Here is a 13,880-nt window from a genome sequence, read left to right as displayed (position 1 = left end):
AAGCATTTTGTGTACAATATGTGTCGAATCCTTCTTTGCGGCGTTATGGCCAATCCTTTGGGATAACTCGTTAATCTGTTGATTAACGTCGTTGATGCTGTTCTCGCTCCGTTGCCGCCTTGTTGTTGCTGGTAACTATCCACTTGAGCACATAAAGTAGCATTTTCCTCCCTGAGTAAGGAAATGCTCTCATTCGTTATTCCCAGCTGGTGGGCAAGGTGCTGGACTTGCTCGTCTAGGCTAACCATGCTTCGTGGGCTTGAGAGTTAGAGATGGATGAGCTTATTTAAAGTGGCTCTCAAGGAATCGAAACCACAGACGGCGCCAATGTAAAGGGATGTTTTGGATTTCTTGTTGGGACCGGGCTCGCTTCTGAGCGAACTGCCTACGTATCCTCTTCTTAGTTTGTCTCATTTTTCTTTCTTTTCTCGGAGAGAGGAATCAGGCCCGATGTAGTTCAATCAGGTGGTATTTATAGGCTTAGGGAAGGATCAATCTAGAAGACACGTGTGTTTATGCTACACGTGTGAAAGGTCGAGATCGTGAATGAGTGTCGAGCTGGTTATATTATAAGTCATGCACTCATTGGGTGCTGATGAGGTTATCCTTATTTTCCGGGGATGGGTAATGATTACCTCTGATGGTTATCATTACCCGAGGCGTTCTGCCATGTGCTCGTACTGAAATATCTTCGTCCTCCTTTCTCGTAGGTCGCTCTTGGAGGTCGTTGTACCGGGGTGTTCCCCGGGGGCTGCTCCTCCGGGTTCGGTCTCGAGGGTCGGCGGCCCCGAGTTAAACTTTACGTTGCAGGCGTGCATAATAAGATATCGCTCCCCTACAAAATCCATACGGTTTTTCTGAACGGACCTGGTACCGAGATTTAGATTTAGATTTACTTTTAATTGAACAACTTCGACTGACAAAAATCTGTAAAGCTTTAGCAAAACATCTAACATGTAACAGCAGCGTAAGCTTTTATATTCATATTTATGTTCCTTTAATAGTTTTTTCGTTTTTTAAAACAAAATCAAAGTGCAGGTGACTGCGAGAAATATTCACTAGATATGGATGACTTTCTTGTTCCAACAAAAACCTGCAAAACACCATCACATCCCCCCGCCACTAGGGTGCACTCATCATTCTCAACTTGCCTCCAGCACACACTACTAATGAACCTGTGGTCACGCCCAGCTCCGACGGTAGGCTCTAATCTGTGCACCCACATTGGATTGCCCCATCTTTTGTCGTAGACGAAAACTTCGTTACTCTCTGAACCACATCCAAGCAGTCCCCCATTCCTCCATACCGATAAGCCCAGTAAATTTCTGTTGTCGGTGTGCCCCCTGTACTTATAGTTTGTGCATCCTTCATATCCCATAGCTTAAGGCACCCATCAGTACCTGCTGATACTATCATTCCATTGCCTAAGAACCGAACATAGGACACTGTTTTTTGATGCCCATGAAATGACAACATTGGATTTGACATATCGTGGATGTCGTAAATGTAGGCCTTACGATCTGCACATCCTACTGCAATCAAGTCTCCCCTGTATCACTGTATGGGTCGAACTCAACACAACAAACTGCGCTCTTTGACATACTAGGTTGTGCCATGGCCACCCACTTATTACCAACACAACGCGTATCCCACATTTGCAAGGTTCCGTCATCAGAACCGGATGCACCTATTGTAGAACCTGAATGTGAATAATCTAAACTCCACACACATCGTCCACCATGCTCATCACGCTCGAAAATTGGCATGCAACGCTCAAGATCATACTCGGTAACAACTCCATCGTAGTCTCCAGATCCCACAACGCGACCACTTGTATTGGGCTTCCACCGCAGACTACTTAGTTTCGCTGGGGTACATATGTGGTAATCACATACACTAGTATGGTCTAACAAGAATGTTACTATTCCATATTCCATGCAAAAGAATGCTATCTGGTCGTTGAGACAACTTTGTTGGACGCTTGAACAACCCGCACATTTTCTTTTTCATGTCGCACATAATACCTTGCATATTTCTGCCAGACATGAACAGAGTCAAGCCGAGTCAAATTGCTCATGTCGATGCAACAACAAAAGTGGCAGCTTATATTTTCTCAGACATGAACAGAGTCAAGCCGAGTCAAATTGCTTAAATTCGCACGGAAAGATACCCGTTTTTGCTTAACTGAAGAAGTGGTCTGGAGTTTGATCATTACTCGTCAAATCAATTGCGGCACTCCAGGTTAAGGGAATCTGATACATAGGAATGCAACTCTTGACAGAATATAAATGCTCTATACCCGATTTAGGAATTCTAATTTTGTTGCTCATGCTCTGGCTAGGAAGGGTAGGTGAGCTCTTCCTTATTTTAGTTTAAATCCTGCTACGACAAGATCTCTGATTCAGATATGTGTGGATGATGTAAACTCTGTAGGAAGCACTTCCTAAATTTCAAAAGTGCCTTCCTTTTATCTCTAAAAAAATAAAAAATAAATAAATAAAAATGCTCTGTACACAATAGCATAACTGTGAAGTGTGTAGGCCCTTTCATAATTGAAATTGCCTTCTTTTGATACTTGTTTTCAACTTCACCCTCACAAGTATGGTGTATGGTGCAGTAAAGCACATCACACATTTTACTGTAGCGACCTAATCGGAAGGTAGCATGCAGGGTTCAATTTATAACTGTCATCAGGCTTGACCAGTCTTGGACAAGGTGACATCATATACCTAAGTAACCTGACCAGAACCACACATCGCCAGATGGTAGCAGTTCAATGTGCACCATAATTATATATAGACAGTATCAGGAAGAATGATACAACTTCAGAAGTACATCATGGCGCATGATGTACTGATCTGAAGTCTGAACTGTGAAAGTTACATCAGATTGAAGTTAATCACAAGAACGGCAAGGAAGAGATCAACTAAGAGAGGGGAGGGGAGGGACTTGATCAAAGAATACTAGTTACCTATTATCTCTCGAGATGCTCTGGGAATTGCAAACTCTTTTCTAATACTGTTCACCAAAAACAACATACAATAGACTAGAAACAGGTTCTACCAAGTTTTCCACCACAAAATTGTAATTAACCACACAAATGTAGGTAGCATTAGCACATATAACAAGATTTAAGTAAACAATCACGACTCATTGTCTGGTGCCGATGATAAAAAAACGGATCCTTCCTTGACATCTCCATCAACTGTAACTTCTTTGGGCTTCAGCTCTACATTTTCTACTGCTGCACTTTCTGATGGTTCATCTTCTACAGTCTTAGCAGCAATCATTGGGGGCTTCAGAGGAATCACCGGCTGAGTGGTGCATCGTCTACTGGCACGATTTTCTTTATTGTTCCAACTTTCCCATACTTGCTCAGGAACTTGTATTCCCAGTCCTGTAAAGCTTCAAGTTCAAATGGGCCAAGACCTGTGATATCTCCAATTAGATCCTCCTCTTCAAACGACATCTTTGCAAGGGCTCTACTAACATCCTTACCAGAATACAAAGCATATGGCCCACCAGGTCCATAAAACATTCTGCAAAGGAAGGGCAACCAACATTAAAGCACATGAATATATCCAAGACATGTTACTGTGATACAGGAGTTAACCCATTGCAAGAAAATATGAGCTATATATAGGCATATAGCCAATATACAAGTATTTATGGATATACCTGCTTTGAGTAACATCATAGATCTGTCCTCTAATAGCCATAAGCAAAGGTTTCTTAGGATCTGATCCATCATAAGCTTTCAGCTCTTCTTCAGTAACTTCACCAAGTTGTACTGGTGCTTGTAAATTTTCCATGTCTTCTTCCAAAAGCATTGGTCTTGGTTTTGAAGCAAATAATCCAGAAACTTTGGGAAAACCCCCCCACAGAGAAGAAAAAGACCTGCCTTGAGTAACATTATAAACCTGTTCTTTAATAGCCATAAGCAAAGGTTTCTTAGAATCTGATTCATCATCCAAAGAAGTACTCTTCGAAGGTGGTCGAGACGTAGAACTCGAACCAGATTCTTTGTGGGTTGAATCCTCTGCTCTCTCGAGAGAATTTTCCTCAGGTACGCTGAAAATAGGATGGTTAATTTGGTTAGTCGCACAGCCTAATTACTATTGTACCATACATTTCATATCAGAAAATTCTCATACCGTTCATTAATGGCAGGAGTAAATTTTGGGAGTGGTCTAGCGCCAAACATGCTGCTTTGAGGCGAGTCATCATAAAACCCAAACGGATTGGGTGGCTTCTCTAGTACTATTTCACCCTTCAGCATCTTCACAACGATGCTCATGTCAGGTCTATTAAGGTGTCGTTCCTGAGTACACCATAATGCAACTAAAGATAATTTCTCAGCATTTTTTCTATTTTTCTCCTCAATGCCACATACCAAAAAGATTTCGTCTAGTTCTTCATTCTCAACTTTCAGACCAACTTCTCCTGGAAACCACCCTGGTCCCACAGAGTTCCTTTTCTTCCTCAAAATTTCAAACAACATCATTCCAAAACTATAAACATCACTTTTATAAGTTACTAGTCGTCCCTTACCCACCTCTGGGGCAGCATAACTGCTTGTCCCTCTGTATCCTGATTGTTCAACCTGACTAGAATGTCTAGCCATTCCAAAATCTATAATCTTAGGAGAAAGGTTCGAGTCAATAAGCACATTCTCAGGCTTTATGTCGAGAGTGAATTATTCGTGGGTGACAAACCTCATGCAAATAAGAGAGCCCATTTGCTATCTCAATTGCAATATTATACAACTTCCCCCATTCTATATCAAGATGATTTTTAAACAAAATCTTATCCAATGATACGTTTTTATGTATAAGTAAACAAGTGCTTTCATGGATTATCAATGCAATACCCATATAGTTTGATCAAGTTTGGATGAGAAACACTACCCATGGTGCTCACTTCAGCCATGAATTGTTTTATCACGATCTCATTTGTGTTTTCTTTCAATACCTTAATAGCTGTTTTCGACACCGTTAGAGAATTTACCTACGAGACGTCTCCAAAGCCACCAAAGCCTACAACATTTTTGGGATCTGATATAAAGCTCGTAAGTTCCACGCATGAAAATATACGTGGTGTAGCATACAAAACTTTTCACTTTCGGTTGTGAGTATTCATCGCTCCATCAAGTTTAGGTCATACAATGTGGTTTTCGATAGTAGTCAAACCAAGTAGAGTATGGAAGAAAGCTCAAGTGATAACAACCGGCCGGCTGTGAAAAAGTTAAAAAGTAAAAAATGAAAAAGCGGAGGACATAATTTGATGAATAGCAATAGAGTAAAGACTAGTAAGGTGACTGTAAGAATTGAATGCTCTTCGTTCACTAAGCAACCATATAATTTGATTATTGAATGAAACTAGGTAGAGTTGTAGACATAGAATTATAGTGTAAATGCTAAATAGTAGGCCCAAACAATATTTTCACATTGATAATCTAATGAATAACAAAGAAAAGCTAGCTTGGATGCATACCAAAATGACCAGAAGTGAAGATCCCCCGTTTTCTATGATTGGTGTGTTGGAGAAATCAGTTGGGTACTCAACGGTTGACTCTGATTGGTTTAGCTTTAAAAATCGATTCAATGGGTGCTCGTCTTCAAGAATAACGAAATAATCTAAATAAAGGAAGATGATGAATAATGACCCAATTTTATATAGTCTTTCAATATATGGTCTTCAATCTTGTCTTTTTTAATGCGACTTGTTGAGCTTTTTTCATTCCACGTTCTTACTACAATCGGCATCAATGGTTGAACTGTAAATGGGCATGGGCTATTGTCACAACAGCCGAATAAGTAGACTTGGGCCTCCGTTTAGTAGTGAGTATGATTTCTTGGGTCAGGCCTTCCTTGGGGAGATGAGTTTGAGATGAGATTTGGAGGTGAAGCCAACTTTTCAATCCTTAACACACCATTGCTAATTGATGTTGAAGTTGAAAGGCTCAATTAAAGTTTAGGAAAAAAATTAGTATATCATGCCAATGTGTCGTCGATCATCCCACTGAAGAGACCATGAAGATTATATAAATTTTAATGGGTTATTTAGACTTTGGTCCTACTATTAATAGCAAAATTAGGCTTTGGTCCTACTTTTCAAATTTATTAGGCTTTGGTCATGCTTTTTTCCTTGACTATGAGTCAATATAGTTGACCCTGGTCAAGCTGTTTGTTATTTCTAAATGGCCATAATATCCCTCCTTGTGCATGTCACGTGATTTTATGTTGACGTATTCGGTTCGCCACGTGTCGATATAGGGTGTGGTTACAGAGAACTAAAATATTAGACCGTCAATTTGTTGTTGTGCACATCTCGAGGAGAACTAAACCACAAGTTGGATAAACTTATACTTTAGTATATAAAACAAAGTCATCTTTTAGGAATTAAACCTACAGAACTTCACAAAATTAGAGTTTAGTCCTACCCATTACAGTTTAAAAGTTTGTTAGGTTGAAAACTACTTCATTTGACACAAAAGATTTTACGGGAGCTCCACTCTCCAAAAGAATGAGCCTTACAGGCCAAAAGGCATTGAATCCATTAACCCCAAAATGTCAGGCAAAACCACATCATTTTTGGCTTCTCGACTATGCAACTCTAAGCATTCGGTGTTCTTCCAATCATCCCGTGGGGACTTCATTCTATTCTTGTAAACTGTAAAGGTTGGTGGACTTTATACGATTTGATACCCAAAACCCAAATCAATTACTTTAACATCTCCACCATCTAATTTTGAAGATTCATCTAAAAGAATGACTAGAGCACGTTCTGATACTGATCTTCCGAATCTAATTTAGTTCAGACACTCAATGAGTTTTTGAAAATGCGGAAGAGCCAGATTTAGAGTTGAATTCGAGGTTTTAACTGTTTTTTAGCTCCGGGTTAAATGAATAAGTGGAGGAGGAGGAGGAGTGTTTGGGTGGTGGTGGAATTGGGTTTAATGGTGGTGGTAAATATAAGGGTTATTTAGACTTTGGTACCACTTCTTATTACGATATTAGGAAATAGTACTACTTTTCAAAAAAAATAGGAAATAGTACCACTTCTATCAGTTGACCGTCAGTTGACCAAGTTGACCACGGTCAAACTGTTTCAATCTGTTTGTATTTTCATAATGCCCATAATACCCTCAATGTGGTTATCACGTGAGTAGGCAAAATACTGTTGAAAAAAAACAAAAACACGTGTCAAAATCACAATTTAATCCAATGGTTCAAAGAATAGAGTCGTTGGGGCCCCCATATAACATCGAGTTCTCCTGCAAGTCATATTCACCCTTCTTCCCTTTTCCTGCAAGTCATCTTCTTCCCTTTCTGCAAATCATCTTTAAACAGTATTTTGCCAAATAAACTTATAAACGAAGCCATGGGTGGAGCTCCTGTAAGAAGTTTTGTTGCACTTGAGGTATTTGCTAAACTAACTAAACTGTAATGGCAGAATAGTGGTACTAAAGCCTAATTTCAAGTAATACATTGGTATTAAAGCCTAATTCATTCTGACGGTTTCTAATTCATTTTTGGGTTCATTTTTTTCACAGATATGTCAGCTGTGTGAGCAAGAAGGCCACACAGCTCTAGCTTGTGCCTACCTTTATAAGAGATGCAACAGCAGCTCCCCTTATTCTCCCAATAGGTGCAGAGGCATTATGAAATTAAGCAAAGGTTCTGATGATTCTGGCAAAATAGTTCAAATGTGGCTTTCATGTGACTGGGTAGGGTGCTTCCATAAGGAGATGATTTACAGTGCTCCCAACCAGCCAATGGTGCCTGCTGAGAAGAATACTACTCTTGTACTAGATTGTGAAGTGTGTGGAAATCAGCTGTGTGTTGTTGATTATCCTAAGTGATGGTGTGTGTTTATGTAAGACCTTTTATGTAATGGTCCCTTTTTTTCTAATAATATAAAAGTGAAGTTCCTATAAATCCTAATAAGATATATCTGCAACAAATCCGAATGCAACACTAACCCTTCAACAGTACCACTGCAACACTGCAACAAATCCAAATACTTCAAACCAATCATATCAACAGCTCAACAGTACCACTGCAACACTAACCATCTTAAACAAACCATAATACTTCAAACCAAACCATAATACTGCAACACTAACCATAATACTTCAACGACACATAAACAAACCTAATCTTAGGAGTAGCAAACCTGAACCTAGACACATAAACAAACCTGAACCTAGCTAGATAACAAAGTAGCAAAACACATAACCAAACCTAATCATTGAACCAAAAGACAGAAACAAGGGACCCCAGAAACAAGCTAATAAACATAGAAGTCCCTACAATTTAAGCTGAAGCAGCCCTTAAACCTTGCCCCACGACTCTAATTGCAGCCTTCTTGTTCTGCTCCAGCAAAGCTGCCTTGCTCTTCTTATTATTCTCCGAAGCAATCTTGCTTTTCTCCAATGCAGCTTTGCTCTTCTCTAAAATAGATTTGTTCTTCTCTAAAGTCTTACTCCCTTCCACAGCACTTAAATATTGGCGGACCTCATCTTGTGTGCAGCCTGGATGTTCATCTATGAAGTCCTTGCAGATCTTTCTTCCTTGAGCCCCAAAGTTGTTATACCCACTTTTATATAAATGAGGATAAGGTGTAGGTGACTCTACTGCAATTTCTTTTCCCTTCCCCATGGATGTTTGCTTTCTCCTAGCCATTTCAGTTTTCAGTATTGATGTTTTGTACTTGAGTCTTGTGTGTGGAGGACTGAGTGTTTAGGGCTGTGGTTTTATAGGCTAAATCATTTAATGAGTTGGTTGAAGAAGGTTTAACTAGGGTAACTTAAATACTGGGTCTTAAAGACTAGGGTACCCTAAAGACTACAACTAGGGAGACTTAAAAAGATCTACAACTACAACTACCAAGACATAAGAGGATATCTTGCTAGAATCCAAGGTGTACTTTTCAAACAAATAAGGACTTCAAAGTACAAGGACTGGATATTCAAACAAGTGCATATATATGTAACCAAAAAAGTAGTAGTTTTCATGCTATGTCTCACATAAAGTGATAAAACTCTAGCTTATTTAGCAATGAGAAAGTAGGAGTTATAAAAATAATGTGAAGTTTACTCATAAAACTCCATTTTGATGCTACTGAAAACCATCCCCTATTAAAACAAGGGTAACAACTAGATATTAACAACTATAATGGTTATATTACTTTTATATAGGGCCCTCCACAGTCTATAAAAACCCCCCATTTCATATCATCACATTATATCATATATATCAGGTACAGTAGAACATTAGAAATAAATCAAATAATAATATTTACCACTTTAGTGCATGGGCAGTATCAAGTTGGCTATGTTCTTAACCTGCCTAACTATATAATAATGCATTTAAAGTAACAAGCAAAAGTAAATGAAATGAGTTAAACATTTGTTACCAGGCGTCCATCTCGTATACAGGACAGAAGTATAATGGGATCCCAAGTATAATCACTACGAAATGTGCTCCCTTTTTTCTCTGCTTGCATTCTTCTTGTTTTCTTTTTGGGTTCTTCATTGTGTCTTAAATACTGGATTCCATTAAAATAGATGGGGACACACAAACACAAGTACTGGATTCCATAACACATAAGGGACATAAACACATAACACAAGTACTGGATTACAATAACACATAAGGTACACATAACACAACCATTTGTTTGTGACATCATATCCCATTTGTTTGTGACATCATAAGCACAAGGGAAACACCTAAGCATAACCATGATCCAAAACAAGCAAAATATGCAAAAAAACACCAAAATATGCAAGCAATAACTGACCAACTACTGTGTCTGGCTAAGTGGCTCTTGGGCTGATGCTGATGTACTTGCATTTCTTGGAGGAGTTGAAGGTGTTTCTCCTCCTCCTCTAACTCCTCTCTCTCCCCTGGTCCTTGCTCCTCTCTCTCCCCTGGTCCTTGCTCCTATCCCTCCCCTGGTCTTTGCTCTTCCTCGGCCTCTTTGCACTGGGGCTGCTACTTGCTCTTGAACTAGTTCTTGTTGTTGTTGTGCTGCTCTTCCTCCTCTAGCCTTACCTCTTGATCCTCTTCTCCCTCTTTGCACTGGGGCTGCTGCTTGCTCTTGAACTTGTTCTTGTTGTTGTTGTGTTGCTCTTCCTCTGGGACTTGGAGGTTGTTGTTGCACTGGGGCTTCTTGTTGTTGCACTGGTACTTGATGTCCAGATGTTGCTTCATCTTGCACTGAGACAGTTCAATTAATATAGCATATACATCCACAAAACATTGAATTAAACTTACCCTTCCTTTTCTTAGAGTTCTTTCCATATTGGCCATTCTGTCTTAGTGCACATGTGATTGCATTGTGACCAAGTTCTCCACATTTTTTGCATTTCCTTTTTGTTTTGGTTAGTTCATCTTCTCTCCTGATTCTCTGTTTTCTTGGCCTTCCTGACTTTCTAGTTAGTTCAGGAGGCAGGACCAACTCTTCAGGGTCCTCCTGTTAAGAGAAATAGTACCAACATCAATATTAAGTTATCAAGTGTACTTATAATAAAGGATAAAGAGTACATAAATTAGGAAATCTAGTTGACTTACTATTTCTGGCCATTTCGCAATGTTATCAAGTGGGTAAAGGTAATTTGAATAAGTTTGTCTAAAAGCCTCAACACTGAAGTATGGACTACAATATCTGCCAACATGGTAAATAGTAAATTAATGTAAACATTGTAAATAGTAAATTAATGTAAACATTGTAAATAGGAAATGATTTAATTAAAAGAGAAAAACAAGTGTCTTACCTAGCCCACTTATCCCCTCTCCTTTGTCTGATGACAGCAATTCCACGTACACAAGGTACTCCAGATAGTTGCCACTCAATACATGTGCATTCAAGCTTCACTAAGTCAACTGAGTACCTTGACCCTTTCTTGGTATTCACTACTAAGTATTCAGTATCACTTACAACCCTTACCTCATACCAATTGTACCTCATCTCCCTTTTCTTTATCATGAATAATACATTTGGAACAACATCACCCTCAAGTAACTCCATAGAAAGCTCTCTTCTAGTATACATCAAATTCAATAAATCTAGGTTGTATTGGTCAATAAAAATGTATTAATGTGGTTTATCTCTTATGTGAAGTATCCATGAATTGAAATACTCACTAAAATTGTTTGTCAATTGATCACACTTTGCTGTCCAATCAAAGTGTGCCCTAGCCCAACAACTCCTTGGCTCCCTATCCAACCAATCCAAAGCTTTGCTATCAGTTTTGTTAATGACACCCAATATCCTTGTAAATTCTTGTACCTTGTATGCCTCTGCTGCTCCCCAAGCCAGATTCTCCCACAACTCACCACGGAAAGTTTTTTAAAGTTCTAGTACATGTGTCTGAAGCAGTATCTACAACAACATATGCACCAATCAGTCAAACTTCACATCATATGTATTAAGACATCAGTTACATCAGTCAAACTATGTATCAAACTCTATATATGTATCAAACTTCACATCAGTCAAACTATGTCAATATTATAAAACTTTACATCATAAAACATGTATTAAGACTTCACATCATATGTATTAAGAGCATGCATGTACCTGTGATTTGAGTCTGGAAAGTACTCAGCTACACTAGCTAATAATCCCTTTTGTCTATCACTCATGAATGTCAGCTTGTCCTTATGCATGTCTAAATGTGAGTTCATCTCACATAAAAATTGCCTCCATGTATCCTTGTTCTCTGCTTTGCATATGTAGATACCAAGAGGAAAAATTCCATTCATGGCATCAAGTCCTATAGCTGTCAAACAACACCCTCCATACTTGCCTTTGAGAAAACAACCATCAAGACCAACTATTGGCCTACACCCATTCCTCCACCCATCTAGTGATGCTTTGAATGCAACCAGAACACCAATCAAATTATGACTGTCTTGGTTCACAAAATATTTGGAAATACTACCTGGATTTCTTCTCATAATCTGCCTACACATTTCTGGGACTAGTTTATAACCATTCTCATAATTTCCATAGATTGCTTCAAGCATTTGCATTCTAGCATTCCAAGCAGTCCAGTAGGATATGTTAATTCCAAACTGTGAAAACATCTCCTTCATTATATCCTTTGGCTTGTAATCAGGATGGTCTCTCATTCTTTTCGATCTAAAAGTGCTTTAGCAACCCATGGTGCTCTAGCCTGTGTGTTCAGGTTCTTCTCATCTGCTTGACATGTATGTTCATCATTATAACTCCTGAGGATGAATGTGTGATTATCTTTTTTAGTAACACTAGCTATTATAGCCCAATCACATCGGGGAACTTTACACATCAACTCAAGTCTAAGTCTGTCATTTCTCACTTGCTTGGTACTAAACTTATGCTTGATTGCCATTGTTTTGAAGAAGTCCCTACAAACCTCAACAGTAGCCTATGACATCTTAGGCTTCAACTCACATATCCCAAACTCTTCCACCACCTGGATTCAAGAACTTTTGCCATCTCCTCTACCTCATAAATGTTTCTATTTAACTTCACAACATTGCCCAACTCAGTACCTTGTATTTCTTCTTCCAAATTTTTAACTTCTTCATCCACCACAATTGGATCAATGTCTTTATCTAACTCATTATATGAGCAATCACTATCTCAGAGGGAATGTAATCATAATCTGCATCATCACTTTCACAACTATTATAGTCTCAGATCCTTCTTATTGCCAAACACAGGTCCAAACCTATCACCATACTCATACTGATCATCTTCAGTGTCACTTCCCTTATCACCATACTCATACTGATCATCTTCAGTGTCACTTCCCTTATCACCATACTCATACTGATCATCTTCAGTGTCACTTCCCCTATCACCACCAACATTCAGGTTCTTTAGTATATCATTTCCCCTATCACCAACATTTAAATCCTCAATTACATCACTATTATCAAGGGTATTATCAACCATATGATCTTCTACATGAGCCTCCAATTCTTCAATATAGGCATGAATATTCTGAGTACAGAAGTCATGATCTATGGGATCTAACTGAGACTCTATCACATTACTATCTGGCATCACAACATCTTCTTCACTATTGCCTTCATGAACAACATCTTCTAAGATAGGGTCCTCTGAGATATTTACTTTATCATGAGCATCTTCTTCACTCTTGTCATCATCAGAAATCTCAAGGACCATTGGCTTTCCATTAGGTCCTAGCACTGGTTTAGTAATTAGTCTGTTAAGCCTTGCAGACCTTCTTACAGGTGTCATTGGTTTAGGTTTTATTTTCTTAGTGCCAACTGGTTTAGTCTTTTGAGTGGGAGTTGATTTAGGGTTTTGAGAGGGAACTGAAGTAGTGGGAATTGATTTGGGGTTTATGGTTTCTGTTTTGGGTGTTGGAGGTGTTGGAGGTTGAGACACATATAAATGATATTTCTTGTCTTTCTCAGGCTGAAGCTCATCCCATACATGCGTCATATGTGCATCATGTGTTATCCTACATATAAACCCATCAATTATACAATCAATCAGGTATATAACTCCTTCACCAACCAATTCTTCCACATCCGTCTTCAAATATTCCAAACAAAATTCATGCCCAGCCATTTCGATTTCCATTTTCTCACCACCATTGTAATCACTGCCCCTAATTTCACCAGCTTTGAGTTTTCCCCAACCACCATCATAATGAATGACAAATTCTTTCAAGCCTAACACCAATTTAGGATCAGCCATAGTTCACTGCAAAACAAAGGGTTATACACATACAATCACAAACAGAACCCCCAAATTCCAAATGCTGGTAATTATCAATTAGGTTATAGTCATACTTTTTAATGTAAATTTAGTTTTTAATACAAATTTATGACGTATGCAACAAGAGTGCAACA

At 38.8% G+C, this 13,880-nt stretch overlaps 2 protein-coding genes and 1 pseudogene across 2 annotated transcripts; all 3 read right to left on the bottom strand.

Moving 5' to 3' along the window:
• Window positions 1-1,027: 1,027 nt before the first annotated feature.
• LOC147513626 (WD repeat-containing protein RUP2 pseudogene) lies at window positions 1,028-2,487 on the bottom strand (annotated as a pseudogene).
• A 462-nt stretch (window positions 2,488-2,949) lies between these two features.
• LOC147513625 (uncharacterized) lies at window positions 2,950-5,851 on the bottom strand. The gene is made up of 4 exons (XM_086596770.1): window positions 5,494-5,851; window positions 4,155-5,233; window positions 3,679-4,071; window positions 2,950-3,539 (listed from the first exon to the last, which is right to left on the bottom strand). The coding sequence occupies exons 2-4, from the start codon at window positions 4,622-4,624 to the stop codon at window positions 3,308-3,310; spliced, it is 1,095 nt and encodes a 364-aa protein (XP_086452896.1). The 5' UTR covers window positions 4,625-5,233; window positions 5,494-5,851; the 3' UTR covers window positions 2,950-3,307.
• A 5,698-nt stretch (window positions 5,852-11,549) lies between these two features.
• On the bottom strand, window positions 11,550-12,143 carry LOC147513624 (uncharacterized). Its single transcript, XM_086598937.1, has one exon. It carries the CDS (start codon window positions 12,141-12,143, stop codon window positions 11,550-11,552), a length of 594 nt encoding a protein of 197 aa, XP_086455063.1.
• Window positions 12,144-13,880: the final 1,737 nt, after the last annotated feature.

Source organism: Coptis chinensis, chromosome 3 (assembly GCF_015680905.1).
Source record: "Coptis chinensis isolate HL-2020 chromosome 3, ASM1568090v1, whole genome shotgun sequence".
NCBI classification, from domain to species: Eukaryota; Viridiplantae; Streptophyta; class Magnoliopsida; order Ranunculales; family Ranunculaceae; genus Coptis; species Coptis chinensis.
Note: the sequence above shows the minus strand (reverse complement) of the source record. Positions and strands in the feature narration are given on the sequence as shown.

Excerpts from the sequence above, each read along its gene's own strand:
- LOC147513625 (XM_086596770.1), bottom strand. The coding sequence starts at position 4,624 with ATGGCTAGACATTCTAGTCAGGTTGAACAATCAGGATACAGAGGGACA. Across the intron at positions 4,072-4,154 it reads ACTCCTGCCATTAATGAACG|CGTACCTGAGGAAAATTCTC; the intron begins GTATGAGAATTT and ends TCCTATTTTCAG. Across the intron at positions 3,540-3,678 it reads TATGATGTTACTCAAAGCAG|AATGTTTTATGGACCTGGTG; the intron begins GTATATCCATAA and ends CTTCCTTTGCAG.
- LOC147513624 (XM_086598937.1), bottom strand. The coding sequence starts at position 12,143 with ATGAGAGACCATCCTGATTACAAGCCAAAGGATATAATGAAGGAGATG.